The 16680-nt window shown below is 41.6% G+C and overlaps 1 protein-coding gene across 2 annotated transcripts in view; it reads left to right on the plus strand.

The window, feature by feature from the left end:
- Positions 1-16680, plus strand: part of SRPK2 (SRSF protein kinase 2) — a 307162-nt gene that overhangs the window by 237358 nt on the left and 53124 nt on the right. For both annotated transcript variants that reach the window (XM_077835698.1, XM_077835707.1), the window contains one exon: positions 3765-4244. In XM_077835698.1, the coding sequence (XP_077691824.1) occupies positions 3765-4244 (480 nt within the window). The remainder of the gene's footprint in view (positions 1-3764; positions 4245-16680) is intronic.

Here is a 16680-nt window from a genome sequence, read left to right on the forward strand (position 1 = left end):
TAAGCCATTTAATCATTGGTACTATATTAGTTTTGTGAGTTGATTATTTATTGTGCTTCTGCAGTGATTTGATAAATTGTTGATCTCATTGTTTTCTTGTTAGTTAACCAGTTTTGATTTGTATTATTGTTAACTCCTTGATTGGATTAATGCCGTCTACATTGTAACTCAATCTGATTTTCGTATTGTTTAGTACTTTAGGGAAGTATAATAAATTAGCCTTATAGTTGTTTCTGCTTTTAAATAAAAACCATAAAACACACTGAATTGGTTTTCTCTAAGGCTGTCGATTAATCGCAGTTAACTCACGCGATTAACTAAAAAAAAATTAATCGTGATTAATCGCAGTTTTAATCACACTGCTAAACAATAAAATACCAATTGAAACATATTAAATATTTCTGGATGTTTTTCTACATTTTCAAATATATTGATTTCGATTACAACACAGAATACAAAGTGTACAGTGCTCACTTTATATTATTTTTTATTCCAAACATTTGCACTGTGAAAATGATTAACAAAAGAAATAGTATTTTTCAGTTCACCTAATACAAGTAGTGTAGTGCAGTCTCTTTATTGTGAAGGTGTACCTTTCAAATGTAGATTTTTTTTTTGTTACATAACTGCACTGAAAAACAAAACAATGTAAACCTTTAGAGCCTACAAGTCGACTCAGTCCTACTTCTCGTTCAGCCAAGTGCTAAGAGAAACAACTTTGTTTACATTTATGGAAAATAATGCTGCCCGCTTATTTACATCACCTGAAAGTGAGCACAGGCATTCTCATGTCACTTTTGTAGCAGGCATGCAAGGTATTTACATACCAAATATACTAAACATTCGTATGTCCCTTCCTGCTTCGACCACCCATTCCAGAGGACATGTTCCACAGTGATCACGCTCGTTAAAAAAATCATGCATTAATGAAATTTGTGACTGAACTCCTTGGGGGAGAATTGCATGTGTCCTGCTCTTTTTTACCCGCATTCTGCCATATATTTCATGTTATAGCAGTCTCAGATGATAACCCAGCACATGTTCGTTTCAAGAACACTTTCACTGCAGATTTGACAAAACACAAAGAAGGTACTAATGTGAGATTTCTAAAGATAGCTACAGCACTCGACCCAAGGTTTAAGAATCTGAAGTGCCTTCCAAAATCTGAGAGGGACGAGGTGTGGAGCATGCTTTCAGAAGTCTTAAAAGAGCAGCGCTCCGATGCAGAAACTACAGAACCTGAACCACCAAAAAAAATTAAATAAATCAACCTTCTGCTGGTGGCATCTGACTCAGATGATGAAAATGAACATGCATTGGTCCACGCTGCTTTGGATTGTTATCGAGCAGCCCCCATCATCAGCATGCACGTATGTCCTCTGAAATGGTGATTGAAGCATGAAAGGACATATGAATCTGTAGCGCATCTGGCATGTAAGTATCTTACAATGCCAGCTATAACAATACCATGTGGACCCCTGTTTTCACTTTCAGGTGGATGTTGTAAACAAGAAGCGGGCAGCATTATCTTCTGCAAATGTAAACAAACTTGTTAGTCTGAGCGATTGGCTGGACAAGAAGTAGGACTGATTGGACTTGTAGGCTCTAAAGTTTTACATGGTTTTATTTTTGAATACAGTTATTTTCTGTACATAATTCTACATTTATGAGTTCAATTTTCAGGACAAAGATATTGCACTACAGTACTTGTATTAGGTGAATTGAAAAATACTATTTTGTTTTTTACAGTGCAAATATTTGTAATAAAAATAATATAAAGTGAGCACTCTACACTTTGTATTCTGTGTTGTAATTGAAATCAATATATTTGAAAATGTAGAAAACATCCAAAAATATTTAAATAAATGATTTTGTATTATTGTTTAACAGCATGATAAATCCCAATTAATTTTTTTAATCGCTTGACAGTCCTAGTTTTCTCTGATCAAATGGCGATGAGGTAAAAACAACCTTAATTAAAGAGACTTTAATTAAATATAAATCATTTTACTTAGGTCCTGAAAATCTATTATTACTACAAATGCTGACATAACTAAGTATCCTGAGGAAGTAACAGAACAACAAGTTGCATCTTTATTACATAAAATTAATGTAGCTATAGAGTCATCTCTGATTCCACCTCTCCCTTTCTGTGCACATCTAAGTAATTTATTACTATTATAATTATCTGCAAATCCTGCAGCTTCTTCCATAACATTTCTAAGATATGCCTTTTGTCTTTCTTCCCATGTTGCTAAACACTCTCTTTCAGGCCCTCATTATGTCTTGATTACTGTAACCCAGTGGTTTTCAACCTGCTGTCCGTGGACCCATGGGGGTTCACAGACTTTGTTTAAGATTTCTAAAAGAGTCCCCACCTACATTTGAAATTTCTTAGGGGTCCGCAAATGAAAAAAGGTTGAAAACCACTCCTGTAACTAACTTCTCTCTGGTCTCCCCAATCTTCACATTGCCCTTCTCCATTCCAGATAAAATGTTGCTTCTAGGATCACCTTTCTTGTCCCTTACTCTGGCAATATCTTGCATTTCTTTGAGTCCCTCTACTGGCTCCCTGTTTGCCACTGAATCAGATTCAGGGTTCTTGTTCTTACCTTCAAGGACCTTCATAACTGTGCCCTTCCCTGCTTATCCACTCTTAACTCATTGCCACCACTCCCTTCATTCTGACAGTGATGCTAGCCTTGAATGCCTATTTGGCCTCTTCTCCCTCAGCTTTACTAGTGCTTTCTCTTACCCTACCGCCATATAATGTTCCCCTTGAACTAATCAGTAAGGCCATTGCCCTCTTACTCAGATCCCTTCCTGAGACACATTTGTGCTGCTCTTTATATGATGCTTCATTTGTTTATATTAACAAATAGAGATTTGGAGCCACTAAGTTGTACACATAACTATGTAACTTCATGATCATATTTACGATTATCCTTGTCCTTCCTCTTTCATTTTCTCCTGCTGTTTGGTATGTCCACATGTGTTTTGTTTCAGTGTAGACTCTGATCCTGCAAGCTGTCCTGAGCATGCAGACCATTATGCCTAGGGTCCTATCAAATTCACAGCCATGAAAAATGCATCATGGAGCATGAAATCTGGTCTCCCCCCATGAAATCTGGTCTTCTGCGTGCTTTTACCCTCTACTATACAGATTTCACGGGGGAGACCAGCGTTTGTCAAAATGGGGGTCCTGACTCAAAATTTATGATTTTTAAAATCCTATGACCATGAAATTGACCAACATGAACTGTGAATATGGTAGGGCTCTAATTATGCCCATGCAGAGCCCCTTTGAATTCACTTGGGCTCCACACAGGTACAGCTCTCCACACATAAGTAACAGCCTGCAGGATCAGGGCTGCAGACGGTGAGCTCTTTGGAGGTGGACCATCTCTCCTGAGTGTTAGTGCCGCATCTAGCATAATGTGACCTTTGGGCATTACCATAATACAAATTGTGAATAATAATAATCACTTGTTAGCTTTGCTGAAAAATATTTTTTTTAAAACATAAAGATGAAATTGGAAAATAATCAAAGTTGTAAAACACAAGCATTTCCAAATAAAAAGTGAAATGAGATGCCTAATAAATGAAATAAAGACTTCAAATTAAAGTTGAAATCTTTGTGTATTCAAGTGTTTCTTTACAGTGAAGTCTAGTAGTTATTGAGGAGTTAAAGATCATGAAAATTCATAATTTCAAAAAAGGTATATTGATGTACTATCTAATACGTTGTTCATTACATTCTTAAGGTGAAGCAGAAGATCAGGAGGAAAAAGAAGACACAGAAAAAGAAAACACTGAGAAAGATGATGATGTTGAACAGGAACTTGTTAACACAGACCCTACATGGATAGAATCCCCCAAAACAAATGGCCATATTGTAAATGGCCCATTCTTACTGGAACAACAGATTGAAGATGAAGATGAGGAAGAGGAAGACTGCCCAAACCCTGAGGAGTATAACTTCAATGAGCCAAATGCAAAAAGTGATTATTCTTATAGTAGCTCCTATGAACAATTTAATGGTGAATTGCCAAATGGACGTCATAAAATTCCTGAGTCACAGTTCTCTGAATTTTCAGCTTCAATGTTCTCTGGAGCTTTAGAATCTGTAGCTTGTGGTTCAGCTGTTTCTGAGGGATCATCTGTAACTGAAAGAGATGAGAGCAGCCCATCTCAGGATAGAAGCAGAACGGTTTCAGCGTCTAGTACTGGAGACTTGCCAAAAAGTAAGTACTTGCCTCCTCTTGTAAATGCTTTTGTGTATCTCAGAATTGTAGATGAAATCGTACTTTGGAATGGATTGATGGATTTAAATGTTGTATGTGTGCCATAACTCTATTCAGTGACGTGTGCATTGAGAGCTTGCTTTTTATTTGGATACTGATGAAATTAGTTTAAACTAGAATATTTTGCTTATTTGCTCCGTATATTATGTTAATAGTAAATCTCAATTATAATCATTTGAAATTTAATATTTCATCCATTTGGCTGGTTTAAGTTGTCAGTTATGTCTTAATTATTGCCAGAAACCAGAATAGGAAATTATCTTCATTTTAACTCCAGCATATTTAATGTATTTTTAAGACTAGGTTAAATTGTTGTATAGGTGCTCAGACCTACAGGATGGGGAATCATATAAGTACCTAGATAGATGTGCCATGTAAATTAAGCAGACACATGCATGGATATTTCTGTATTTTGCAATGTTTATCTTATTGTAATGCATGTTACTAGAGTCAGTATAGTATATGCTGTGCACTGAGATGGAGGGAGTTTGTAGGATCTCCTTGTTAACTGAGCCAGCCTCTGGGTCCATGAAACAGCTTTTATTTTTTAAAACAATAATAATAAAATTAAGAATAATAAATAATAAAGTAAGTTTCTGCTCCTTTTAATTAATTAATTGAAGATTACCCCCCAAAAGTAAACCACTCACTAGGGCTGAAAGGAGGTGATGGCGGCGAAACCCTGTGGCCCTACTTCCACTTCAGTAGACTTGAGGCACTCTCTGTTCCTCTCCCTCACCACAGTTTATAAAGATGGAGTTAATTAAATTTAGTCATCGTGTCGTTTATCCTTCCCAAGATCCTTGAGCCACAGGGATACTGCAAGAGCCACCTAGTGTTTTATTTATGGGATTCTGAGGAACCATGGTTGGGACCATTATTGGGCTGGAATGGAAGTGGAAGAAGTTAGATTTTTGGGGGGAAGGATATAGAAATGATTATTTTGGGGGGAGGTCTATTGCTGAGGGATTGTCTCATGAATAGTCCCCTGTGATGGAACGTTTTTGTGGGAGAGCTCCTTATTAAAAGTTTGGTAGTACATCATAAAGTATAGGAGCTTTACAAGTGCTCATAGGTAGCAAGCCAATCTTTAGAAGTGATTGTTAGCAGCTGTTCGCTAAAGAACGGCTCTGTAGATTCCATGGTTTTGCCTTGTTATAATACAGGATATCATATCAGCTGTACATCTGGAGTGGGTTTGCAGTTATTCCACCCTGCATGCCCTCCCCTCTCTTTTTCACCACACTTGAAATTCCCTTGCGGAAGAATCACACTTGCACTGTGACTCCTGCACATGGCACTCAGCAACAGTAGTAAAACCTGAATGGAATAAGCCTCTGGTCACTTTCACTCTAGTTTTCCTATGCCATAAAAAGTGTTATGCGCAGGAGCAACACAGACCTAGGGAAAGATTCTGTGCTTCATCTTCTGAACTGTCTGGGGGGACACCATCTTCACAGCTTTTAGATTCTGGACTGCTCATGTTCCTGTTCTGACTCCCCAGGGCTACATCTGGGCTGTGCAACAGTCCAGGATCTCCTGTAGTGCTCAGTGCTATGGTACTCCCCCTGCTGTGCCCCCTGTGCAAGGGGTCAGAAGATATACTACATGGCTGTTCGCCTCTCCTTCCTTACCAAGCACAGCAGCAGTGGAGAATTGCATCTGGGCTGCTCTTAGACAGAATAGCTTTTGTATGGTCCAGCGGGTGCAGGATGTGAACCAAACCAGAGAATGTTATTTTTTGCTGCTGCATCCAGCTCTTTTTAGTAAGCAATACTAGCAGGAGCAATAACAAGGCATGATCCTGGAAGGCAAAACTAAAGTAGGGGAGAGGAAAGAGGAAATACCAAATGAGTGGTGTCTGGGAGGCCAGCTGAAGTGAAGGCAGCATCAAGAATGAGTCCTAATAAAATACATTTTGATCCGAGTTAGAGGCAGGAGCTAAGTGTGAGCGCTGGTGAGTGACTAATAAACAGACAAATTAAGAACAATACAATAAAGGTCAGACAGTTAGCTTTGAGCAGAAGACCTCAGATGTGCTTGTGAGACTTTGGAAAAACAGGTATAGGGTCTGTATTTTCTGTATGAATGGCTGACACAAAAAGTGCTGGTTTGGTGAGTTTTTTTAACAGCTAGTTGTGATCTGTTTAGCAGGCTTCATTTAAAAACTGTGTGGAAGGTTAGAGAACACTGGGAGGTTTGTGAATGGTTACAAGTGTTGGTGTGGAACAGAGCCAGGCATAGCAGTCTTTGAGCATAGTGAATAGCAAATAAATGAGTTCCAGAGAATATTCTGCACTTGCTGAGTTAGAGGATGATGAAACTGGGAAGAAGCAGAGAATAGTAGTCTTAACTAGTGAAGGAAAAGTAAGCACTGAAAGATGATCACTCAAGGGGAAGGAGAGAGAAGTGGTTTTGATACGTGCTTTAATAATGAAATCATGGCTCAGAATCGATGCTTAGATACTACAGTGATGGGCACTATAAAAGAACCATAGATCATTTGATCTAGATAGAGAGACTGGGATGGTACCAGATACTCCCAGGTGCCAGGACAAGAAAAGTATAAGGACAAAAGAGATGGCAAAGAGATGGACTAGATAACTTTTAAAAGGAGAATCTATGCTCCTAGAGAATGCTGGTGAATTTCCACTTAATACAAATACTTGGAAACTGACACAAGAAAAAGATTTGATAGGCTCAGATGACTTTAGGGAGCGGAGAAGAGAAAACTGCAGTCTATTGATGAAGGTTTCTTGTCAGTGATCTATTGCCAACAGAAAAAGACCGACAAATGGATGAATGAGGTGATAATGTAGAAAAGAAAGCTTTGGTTTGACAGAGCTTTGTGTAATGCCTTCTGCTAAGAGGCAGACTTAGATTATATGGTCTTTACTTAAGTAAAGGAGATACCAGTTTTCTTCAGGTTCAAAACTGAAAGGGCTTTAAACTATAATTTGGAACAGAGTACAGGAGAACTTTTTGCAAAATTAAAAAAAATCTGGCATATACTTTCAGTTTGAGTCATTAAAAAAAAAAGAGAAGAAATAAAGAAAGTGAGATGTCTGTAACATAGATGAAATCAAGATTGCACTGGGAGACGATGCTGAGTTATGCTCTCTAGATCTTTTTCAGGGTCATTGATTTTTAGGATACAGTTACCTATTCGATAGGTATGGCCTGCATTCCTTGCTCTTAGATGTATAACTTTGCATTTGGCCATTTTAAAATCATTTTGTTTGAATGTGCCCAGCTTACCAAGTGATCCAGATCATTCTGTTTGACTACCCCATATGTATGACTACCCTATATGACCGTGGCTGGTGCCAGATGTTGGAGAGAATGTAAGAACAGGGCAATTATCAAATGATCCATTCCCAGTTCTCAAGTCTTAGCTTCTGATGGTCAGAAGTTTAGGGACCCCTGGAGCATGGCGTTGCGTCCTTGAGTATTTTGGCTAATAGCCATTGATGGACCTATCCTCCATGAATTTATCGAATTCTTTTTTGAACCCAGTTATCCTTTTGGCCTTCACAACAGTCCCTGGCAACGAGTTCCATAGGTTGAATTTTTACTGTGTGAAGTAGCACTTCCTTATGTTTGTTTTAAACCTGCTGCCTATTAATTTCATTGAGTGACCTTGGCTTCTTGTGTTATGTGAGTGGGTAAATAAACACTTCCTTATTCACTTTCTCCACATCATTCATGATTATATGTCCCCCCACCCTGAGTCGTCTCTTTTCTAAGCTGAACAGTCCCAGTCTTTTTAATCTCTCCTCGTATAGAAATTGTTCCATACTCTTGATCATTTTGTATCCCTTCTCTGTACCTTTTCCAATTCCAATATACCAGGCAAATTGGGTGAAACAATAGTAAAGAACAACATTATCAGGGCATATCAAGTGGGGTCCTGCAGAGTCCGGTTCTGTTCAATATCTTCACCAATGATTTAGTTAATGGCATAGAGAGTACACTTATAAAGTTTGCAAAGGATGCCAAGCTGGGAGGGGTTGCAAGTGCTTTGGAGGATAAGATTAAAATTCAAAATGATCTGGACAAACTGGAGAAAGGGTCTGAAGCAAATAGGACGAAATTCAATAAGGTCAAATGCAAAGTACTCCACTTAGGAAAGAACAATCAGTTGCACACATACAAAATGGGAAATGATTGCCTAGGGAGTACTGCAGAAAGGAATCTGGGGGTCACGAGATAAATAGGAGTCAACACTGTTGCAAAAAAACCAAACATCATTTTGGGATGTATTAGCAGGACTGTTGTAAGCAAGACATGAAAAGTAATTCTTCTGCTCTATTCTGTGCTGATTAGACCTCAACTGGAGTATTGTGGCCAGTTCTGGAGGCCACATTTCAGGAAGGATGTGGACAAATTGGAGAAAGTCCAGAGAAGAGGAACAAAAATGATTAAAGGTCTAGAAAGCATGACCTGTGTGGGAAGATTGAAAAAAATGGGTTTGTTTAATTTGGAGAAGAGAAGACTGAGAGGGGACATGATAAAAGCTTTGAAGTTCAAAAACGGTTGTTACAAGGAGGAGGGAGAAAGATTGTTCTCCTTAACTTTTGAGGATAGGACAAGAAGCAATGGGCTTAAATTGTAGCAAGGGCAGTTTAGGTTGGACATTAGGAAAACCTTCCTAACTGTCCAGGTGGTTAAGCACTGGAATAAATTGCCTAGGGAGATAGTGGAATCTCTATTATTGGAGATTTTTAAGTGCAGGCTAAACAAACACCTGTTAGGGATAGTCTAGATAATACTTAGTCCTGCCATGAGTGCAGAGGACTGGACTAAGGGGAATCTCAAGGTCCCTTCCAGATTCTGTGATTCTGTTAGCTTTTTTGACTGCTGCAGCACACTGAGCAGATGTTTTCAGAGAACTATCAATGATGATTCCAAGATCTCTTTCTTGAGTGGTAGCAGCTAATTTAGACCCCCAGCATTTTGTATGTATAGCTGGGATTATTTTTTCAATTGTGTATTTCTTTGCATTTGTCAACATTGAATTTCGTCTGCTAGTTTGTTGCCTAGTCACCCAGTTTTTTGAGATCCCTTTGTAATTCTTCACAGTCAGCTTTGGACCTTACTATCTTGAGTAATTAATATTGTTTGCAAATGTTGCCACCTTACTGTTTACACACCTTTTTCCTGGTCATTTATAAAAATGTTGAACAGCACTGACTCCAGTATACCTCTCTGGGGAACCCCACTATTTACCTCTTTCCATTGTGAAAACTGACCATTTATTCTTACCTTTTGTTTCCTAACTTTTAACCAGTTATGAATCCATGAAAGCACCTTCCCTCTTATCCCATGACTGGTTAATTTGTGTAAGAGCCTTTGGTGTGGGACCTTGCCAAAGACTTTCTGAAACTCCAAGTACACTGTATTCACTGGATCATCTTTGTCCGCACGCTTGTTGACTCAGAGAATGGTAATAGATTGGTGAGGCATGATTTCCCTTTACAAAAGCCGTTCGACTCTTTCCCAACATATTGTGTTTGTTTATGTGATTGATAATTTGTTCTTTACTATAGGTTTTTTACCTGGTACTGAAGGTGCACCTGTAATTGTCAGTATCACTTTTGAAACCTTTTTTATAGATATCAGCGTTACATTAGGTATCCTCCAGTCATCTGGAACAGAGGTTGATGTAATTAATAGTTACATACTGAAGTTAGTAGTTCTGCAATTTCATATTTGAGTTCCTTCAGAACTCTTGGTGAATACCATCTGATCCTGGTGAGTTATTACTGTTTAATCTATCCGTTTGTTCTAAAACCTACTCTTAATGACACCTCAATCGGGGACAGTTCCTCAGATTTGTTACCTAAAAAGAATGGCTCAGGTTTGGGAATCTCCTTGACATCCTTTGCAGTGAAGAGGATGACAACATTTTTTTACAAAAAGATGAGGCACAATTTTATAATTCAGCGACTATAACAGCAAAACATTTTAGATAAGGTTGCAGGAAATTAAAAGCAAAGGAGAGACTTTTCTTGGCTTCTAATCCAGACCCAAAGCCAGAAAGTCTCCGCAGATCCCTTGTATAGAAGGTGCATAAGACTTCAGGTCAAATCCTTGCCCCATTCCATTCGTTGGGAGTTTTGCCACAGACTTCAAAGACTCCAGGATTTTACTTGTGAGTGTTTTGATCTGTGTCAGTTACCTAATGGTAAATCTATTGGTAATTTCAATCCTAATAAAACAGTGGGAGAGATGGTAAGAGGAGAAATCTGTAACCAGATAGGGGGAAATATGAAAGTTCATTGGGCATGAGCATTAGGTTTGCACGAGCATCATCCCAGGCATAGGTACTCAATTTTAAAATTAGTGGATTAAGAGACTACAGTACTGTAGATATATTAATTCAGTATTTAAGTAAGGTAACTGATGCAGAACCTCACTGTAATAAATTAATTCAAAGGTCTATGAGAAGCTTAAAAGAAAACTAAGCAAAACCTAGAAAAAAGTCCAGGGCCTTAATTAATAAGCACCCCCATCTTACCTAGTTTAACATAAACTGCACCAGGGAACTAGTACCTTAACATCACACTAATACCTTAGCAGCCTCTTAACCTTAACATTCTTTTAATGTAGTGTTTTGTGTGTGTGTGTGTAATTTCTTATGTTTTAAAAAAAGTAAACTGGAAAAGCGGAAATTCTTTGAGTGCTGGTCCCTACGTGTATTGCAGTGTGCTCCATGTGCCTGAGAGAATTCTTGAAAGCAATGTCTGTTGGTCTGTGCATAAGCCCTCGCTCTCCTTGTGGCTCCAACTGAGGTTATAAAGGGAAGAGAGGACTGACCGCCTCTTCAGTTTCTTCTTATTGCCATATGGCTTGATTCAGAACTCCCAGTGTCCAGAGCTTTGCCTTGTTTTATTCTTTGATCTGTAAGGGTGTGTGTGTGTCTATATATATAGTAAATAGTTTCAAATTTTACTCTGTAGTTTTAGCTAAGTTTTATAGTTAGATTCCCCATTCTGCGGAAAACCCTGCCCTCTCCTTTCCCCCTCTCCCCACTTCCCAGGCACATATCTTTTTATGAGTAGTGGACTATGCCCAGGATTCCAGGCTCCAAAATCTGTGTTTCTTGTCCATTCTCCTTCACGGTCAGTGATGACCATCAGCCTTGTCTGTACTGCCTTGGGGAAGCTCACATCACAGCACGGTGCAGTATCTGCTGCTCTTTCTTCAGTTGTACCTGTGAGGGGCAGGAACTTCACCTCAAGGAGTACCTAACATAGAAAGCCATGAGTCTGCAGTCAGACCTAGGCTGGGAGATTACCCCCCTCCCCCCGCCCAGTGCACTTCCTACCACAAGGTCCTACTTAGGAGCAAGGGATTGCATTGGGGTCTTGCAAGGAAGGCAGAGAGTGCTCTCATAAATACGTGCGCAAATTCTCCTCTAATTCCACTTCAAAGAAGTTGGATGCAACTCTGCCTATGTTGAACAAGTCTTCCTTTTCAGTCCATAAGGAGTTAGAATGTCCTAAGTCTGAGGGTCATGACAAGAATGCCCAAAAATCCAGGGCTCCATTGTGTTACCTCTGTTCCCCTAAAAACCAACCCAGGGTCACACTCGTATTAGTTTTATTTCGATGCTGCTGTTAAGTCAGACAGAAAAGAGAAGGAGCTTATTTATACACCGCATTCATATCCCCATGTACCCACACACTTACACAGGCTGAGGGTTACCGGAGACAGCATGGGAAACCAAGAAGCCGAAGCGTGGTAGATCTGGTGTGTCCGCCTGCGGTCACGGATCTGGGCTGGTGAGCAGGTCAAGGAGCAGCTGCTTGTGTGTGTGGCTGCTTCCTTTTTATTTTGGAAGTGGGCACTCCTGTCACGTACACTGAGTTTTTCTTCTGTGTCCGTCACCGAGAAACGTTCCCAGTCCCTGTTCCTTTCATGCATCTTTTCTTTACAGCACTCCGTGATTGCCTTCTCAGGGCAGATTATATCAGACACACCTGGCTCCGGGCTCTTTTCTCCTTGCAGTTCCTCTCTGCCCAGTCCCCCTCACACTCCCTTATCTTCCACACACACACTCCCTTGTTCACACACTCTCTGATTGCACGATGGGATATTACAAAGCGTGGCAGTTCATACAAGTGGTAACTTGAAAAGGTTACAGAGTTTGCAAAGGTTACAAAACTTAAAAGGCTGTGCTAACAGTAACTGACGTTACAAAGTCTGCAACAAGGTTGCAGAACTTAATGATACAAGTTACAGATCTTACAATCGCATTTGAGCGGAGGCTTTACATAACACATCGGTATCAGACCATGTTCTTGTGGCAATGATACTTATGGTTCCAACTAAGCCTAAACATTGGGAACCACAGCACTGACAAAAAGCACCCACAGGGACCCTCAACCACCTACAGTATAGGCTCTGCCTCTTCAGACTGTGGTGCAAACTATAACTGCTGTGGCTCTGTCAGATTGTGGGGAGAGGGGTACAGGACCAGGGAGAGCAGAGACTTAAGCTACACCTGATGATATTTTTATCTCCCTGATCCCCAATGTCACTGTCAGGGCTTTTCCTCATGAAGGAAGGGCCTAACTCCACCAGATAGGGTTGTCAGGTGTCCATTTTTTGACTGGAACGCCCGGTCAATAAGGGACCTTGGCGGCGGGCCTCTAAAAGTCTGGTTGGCAGGACTTGCAGGCTCCCTACCTGGCTCTGTGTGGCTCCATGGAAGTGGCAACATGTCCCTTGGCTTCTAGGCGGAGGAACAGCCACGGGGGCTCTGTGTGCTGCCCTGACTCTGCAGCTCCCATTGGCTGGGAACCGCGGACAATGGGAGCTGAGAGGCTGGCGCCTGCATGCCAAGGCAGCATGCAGAAACGCCTGGCTGCGCCTCTGCCTAGGAGCCAAGGGACATGTTGCTGCTTGCGGCTGACCGCCTGAGGTGAGCGCCGCTAAGAGCCCACATCCTTCACCCCCTCCTGCACCCCAACCCCCAGCCCTGAGCTCCCTCCTGCACCTGAACCTCCTTCTGCACCCCAACCTCTACCCCAGCTTGGAACCCCCTCCCACACTCCAAACCCCTCCAAACTGCCCAGAGCCGCCTCCTCTACCTCAAAGCCCTCATCCCTGGCTGCAGCCCAGAGCCCCTCCCACACCCCAATCTCCTGCCTCAGACTTGAGTCCCCTCCTGCAGGCTGAACCCCTTAGCCCTACTCCCCATCCCCGACCTGCACACCAAACCTCTCATCCCTGGCCCCAACCCAGAGCTCATACCCCCAGACAAAGCCCTCACCCTCTCCTGCACCCCAACCCACTGCCCCAGCCCAGTGAAAACGAGCTGTTGAGGGAGGGTGGTGGCAAGTGAGGGGATGGAGTGAGCGGGGGTGGGGCCTCAGAGAAGGGGTGGAGCAGGGGCATGGCCTTTGGGAACAGGCAGGGCAAGGGTGTTCGGTTTTGTGCAGTTAGAATGTGGGCAACCCGACTACCAGGAGATGCAACTTATGGCAAGTGTCTGTCCCCCATTCCATCGTCCAGTCATGGTTTCCCTCCAGCGGAACCATCAATAGATCCATCCCTTGCAGAACAGCCTGAAATTTTAGTCATTATCTTCCTGATCACCATCACCAGTGGTTGTCATACTGCCATCTCCCAAATCTCTTGCAGGCGAGGATACAACTATTATAATATGTTGCACTAACCCCACTATGCATAATTCAGTAGGGATTTCTCCCCTTTTCCTTGTTTGTATTTCCTCACCCAATTAATGTTGGGGTGCCCTTCTCCCACAGAAAAGGAGTACTGGTGGCACCTTAGAGACTAACCAATTTATTTGAGCATAAGCTTTCGTGAGCTACAGCTCACTTCATCGGATGCATACTGTGGAAAATGCAGAAGATGTTTTTATACACACAAACCATGAAAAAATGGGTGTTTATCACTACAAAAGGTTTTCTCTCCCCCCACCCTACTCTCCTGCTGGTAATAGCTTATTTAAAGTGATCACTCTCCTTACAATGTGTATGATAATCAAGGTGGGCCATTTCCAGCACAAATCCAGGTTTTCCTCCGACCCCCACAAATCTTGGGAGACAGGCCAGTCCTTGCCTACAGACAGCCCCCCAACCTGAAGCGAATACTCACCAGCAACCACATACCACACAACAGAACCACTAACCCAGGAACCTATCCTTGCAACAAGAAAAGGAGTACTTGTGGCATCTTAGAGACTAACCAATTTATTTGAGCATAAGCTTTCGTGAGCTACAGCTCACTTCATCGGATGCATACTGTGGAAAGTGTAGAAGATCTTTTCATACACACAAAGCATGAAAAAATACCTCCTCCCACCCCACTCTCCTGCTGGTAATAGCTTATCTAAAGTGATCACTCTCCTTACAATGTGTATGATAATCAAGGTGGGCCATTTCCAGCACAAATCCAGGTTTTCTCTTTCCCCCCCCAACCCCCCCCACAAACCCACTCTCCTGTTGGTAATAGCTTATCTAAAGTGACCACTCTCCTTACAATGTGTATGATAATCAAGGTGGGCCATTTCCAGCACAAATCCAGGGTTTAACAAGAACGTCTGAGCGGGGGAGGGTAGGAAAAAACAAGGGGAAATAGGTTACTTTGCATAATGACTTAGCCACTCCCAGTCTCTATTCAAGCCTAAGTTAATTGTATCCAATTTGCAAATGAATTCCAATTCAGCAGTCTCTCGCTGGAGTCTGGATTTGAAGTTTTTTTGTTGTAATATCGCAACTTTCATGTCTGTAATCGCGTGACCAGAGAGATTGAAGTGTTCTCCGACTGGTTTATGAATGTTATAATTCTTGAAATCTGATTTGTGTCCATTTATACTTTTACGTAGAGACTGTCCAGTTTGACCAATGTACCTGGCAGAGGGGCATTGCTGGCACATGATGGCACATATCACATTGGTGGATGTGCAGGTGAACGAGCCTCTGATAGTGTGGCTGATGTTATTAGGCCCTGTGATGGTGTCCCCTGAATAGATATGTGGGCACAGTTGGCAACGGGCTTTGTTGCAAGGATAGGTTCCTGGGTTAGTGGTTCTGTTGTGTGGTATGTGGTTGCTGGTGAGTATTTGCTTCAGGTTGGGGAGCTGTCTGTAGGCAAGGACTGGCCTGTCTCCTAAGATTTGTGAGAGTGTTGTGTCATCCTTCAGGATAAGTTGTAGATCCTTAATAATGCGTTGGAGGGGTTTTAGTTGGGGGCTGAAGGTGACGCCTGCTAAGTCATTATGCAAGGTAACCTATTTCCCCTTGTTTTTTCCTACCTCTCCCCCCCCCCCCCCCGACGTTCTTGTTAAACCGTGGATTTGTGCTGGAAATGGCCCACCTTGATTATCATACACATTGTAAGGAGAGCGGTCACTTTAGATAAGCTATTACCAACAGGAGAGTAGGTTTGTGTGTGTGAGGGGGAGAGAGAAAACCTGGATTTGTGCTGGAAATGGCCCACCTTGATTATCATACACATTGTAAGGAGAGTGATCACTTTAGATAAGCTATTACCAGCAGGAGAGTGGGGTGGGGGGAGGTATTTTTTCATGCTTTGTGTGTATAAAAAGTTCTTCTACACTTTCCACAGTATGCATCCGATGAAGTGAGCTGTAGCTCACAAAAGCTTATGCTCAAATAAATTGGTTAGTCTCTAAGGTGCCACAAGTACTCCTTTTCTTTTTGCGAATACAGACTAACACGGCTGTTACTCTGAAACCTATCCTTGCAACAAAGACCGTTGCCAACTGTGCCCACATATCTATTCAGGGGACACCATCACAGGGCCTAATAACATCAGCCACGCTATCAGAGGCTCGTTCACCTGCACATCCACCAATGTGATATATGCCATCATGTGCCAGCAATGCCCCTCTGCCATGTACGTTGGTCAAACTGGACAGTCTCTACGTAAAAGTATAAATGGACACAAATCAGATGTCAAGAATTATAACATTCATAAACCAATCGGAGAACACTTCAATCTCTCTGGTCACTCGATTTCTGATCTCAAAGTGACTATCCTTCAACAAAAAAACTTTGAAAACAGACTCCAACGAGAGACTGCTGAATTGGAATTAATTTGCAAATTGGATACAATTAACTTAGGCTTGAATAGAGACTGGGAATGGTTGAGTTATTATAAAAAGTAACCTATTTCCCCTTGTTTATTATTCCCCCCTCCCCCACTGTTCCTCAGACGTTCTTGTTAAACCCTGGATTTGTGCTGGAAATGGCCCATCTTGATTATCATACACATTGTAAGGAGAGTGATCACTTTAGATAAGCTATTACCAACAGGAGAGTGGGTTTGGGGGAGGGGGGAGAGAAAACCTGGATTTGTGCTGGAAATGGCCCACCTTGAT

The sequence above is a fragment of the Eretmochelys imbricata genome, chromosome 1 (assembly GCF_965152235.1).
Source record: "Eretmochelys imbricata isolate rEreImb1 chromosome 1, rEreImb1.hap1, whole genome shotgun sequence".
Taxonomy (NCBI): Eukaryota; Metazoa; Chordata; order Testudines; family Cheloniidae; genus Eretmochelys; species Eretmochelys imbricata.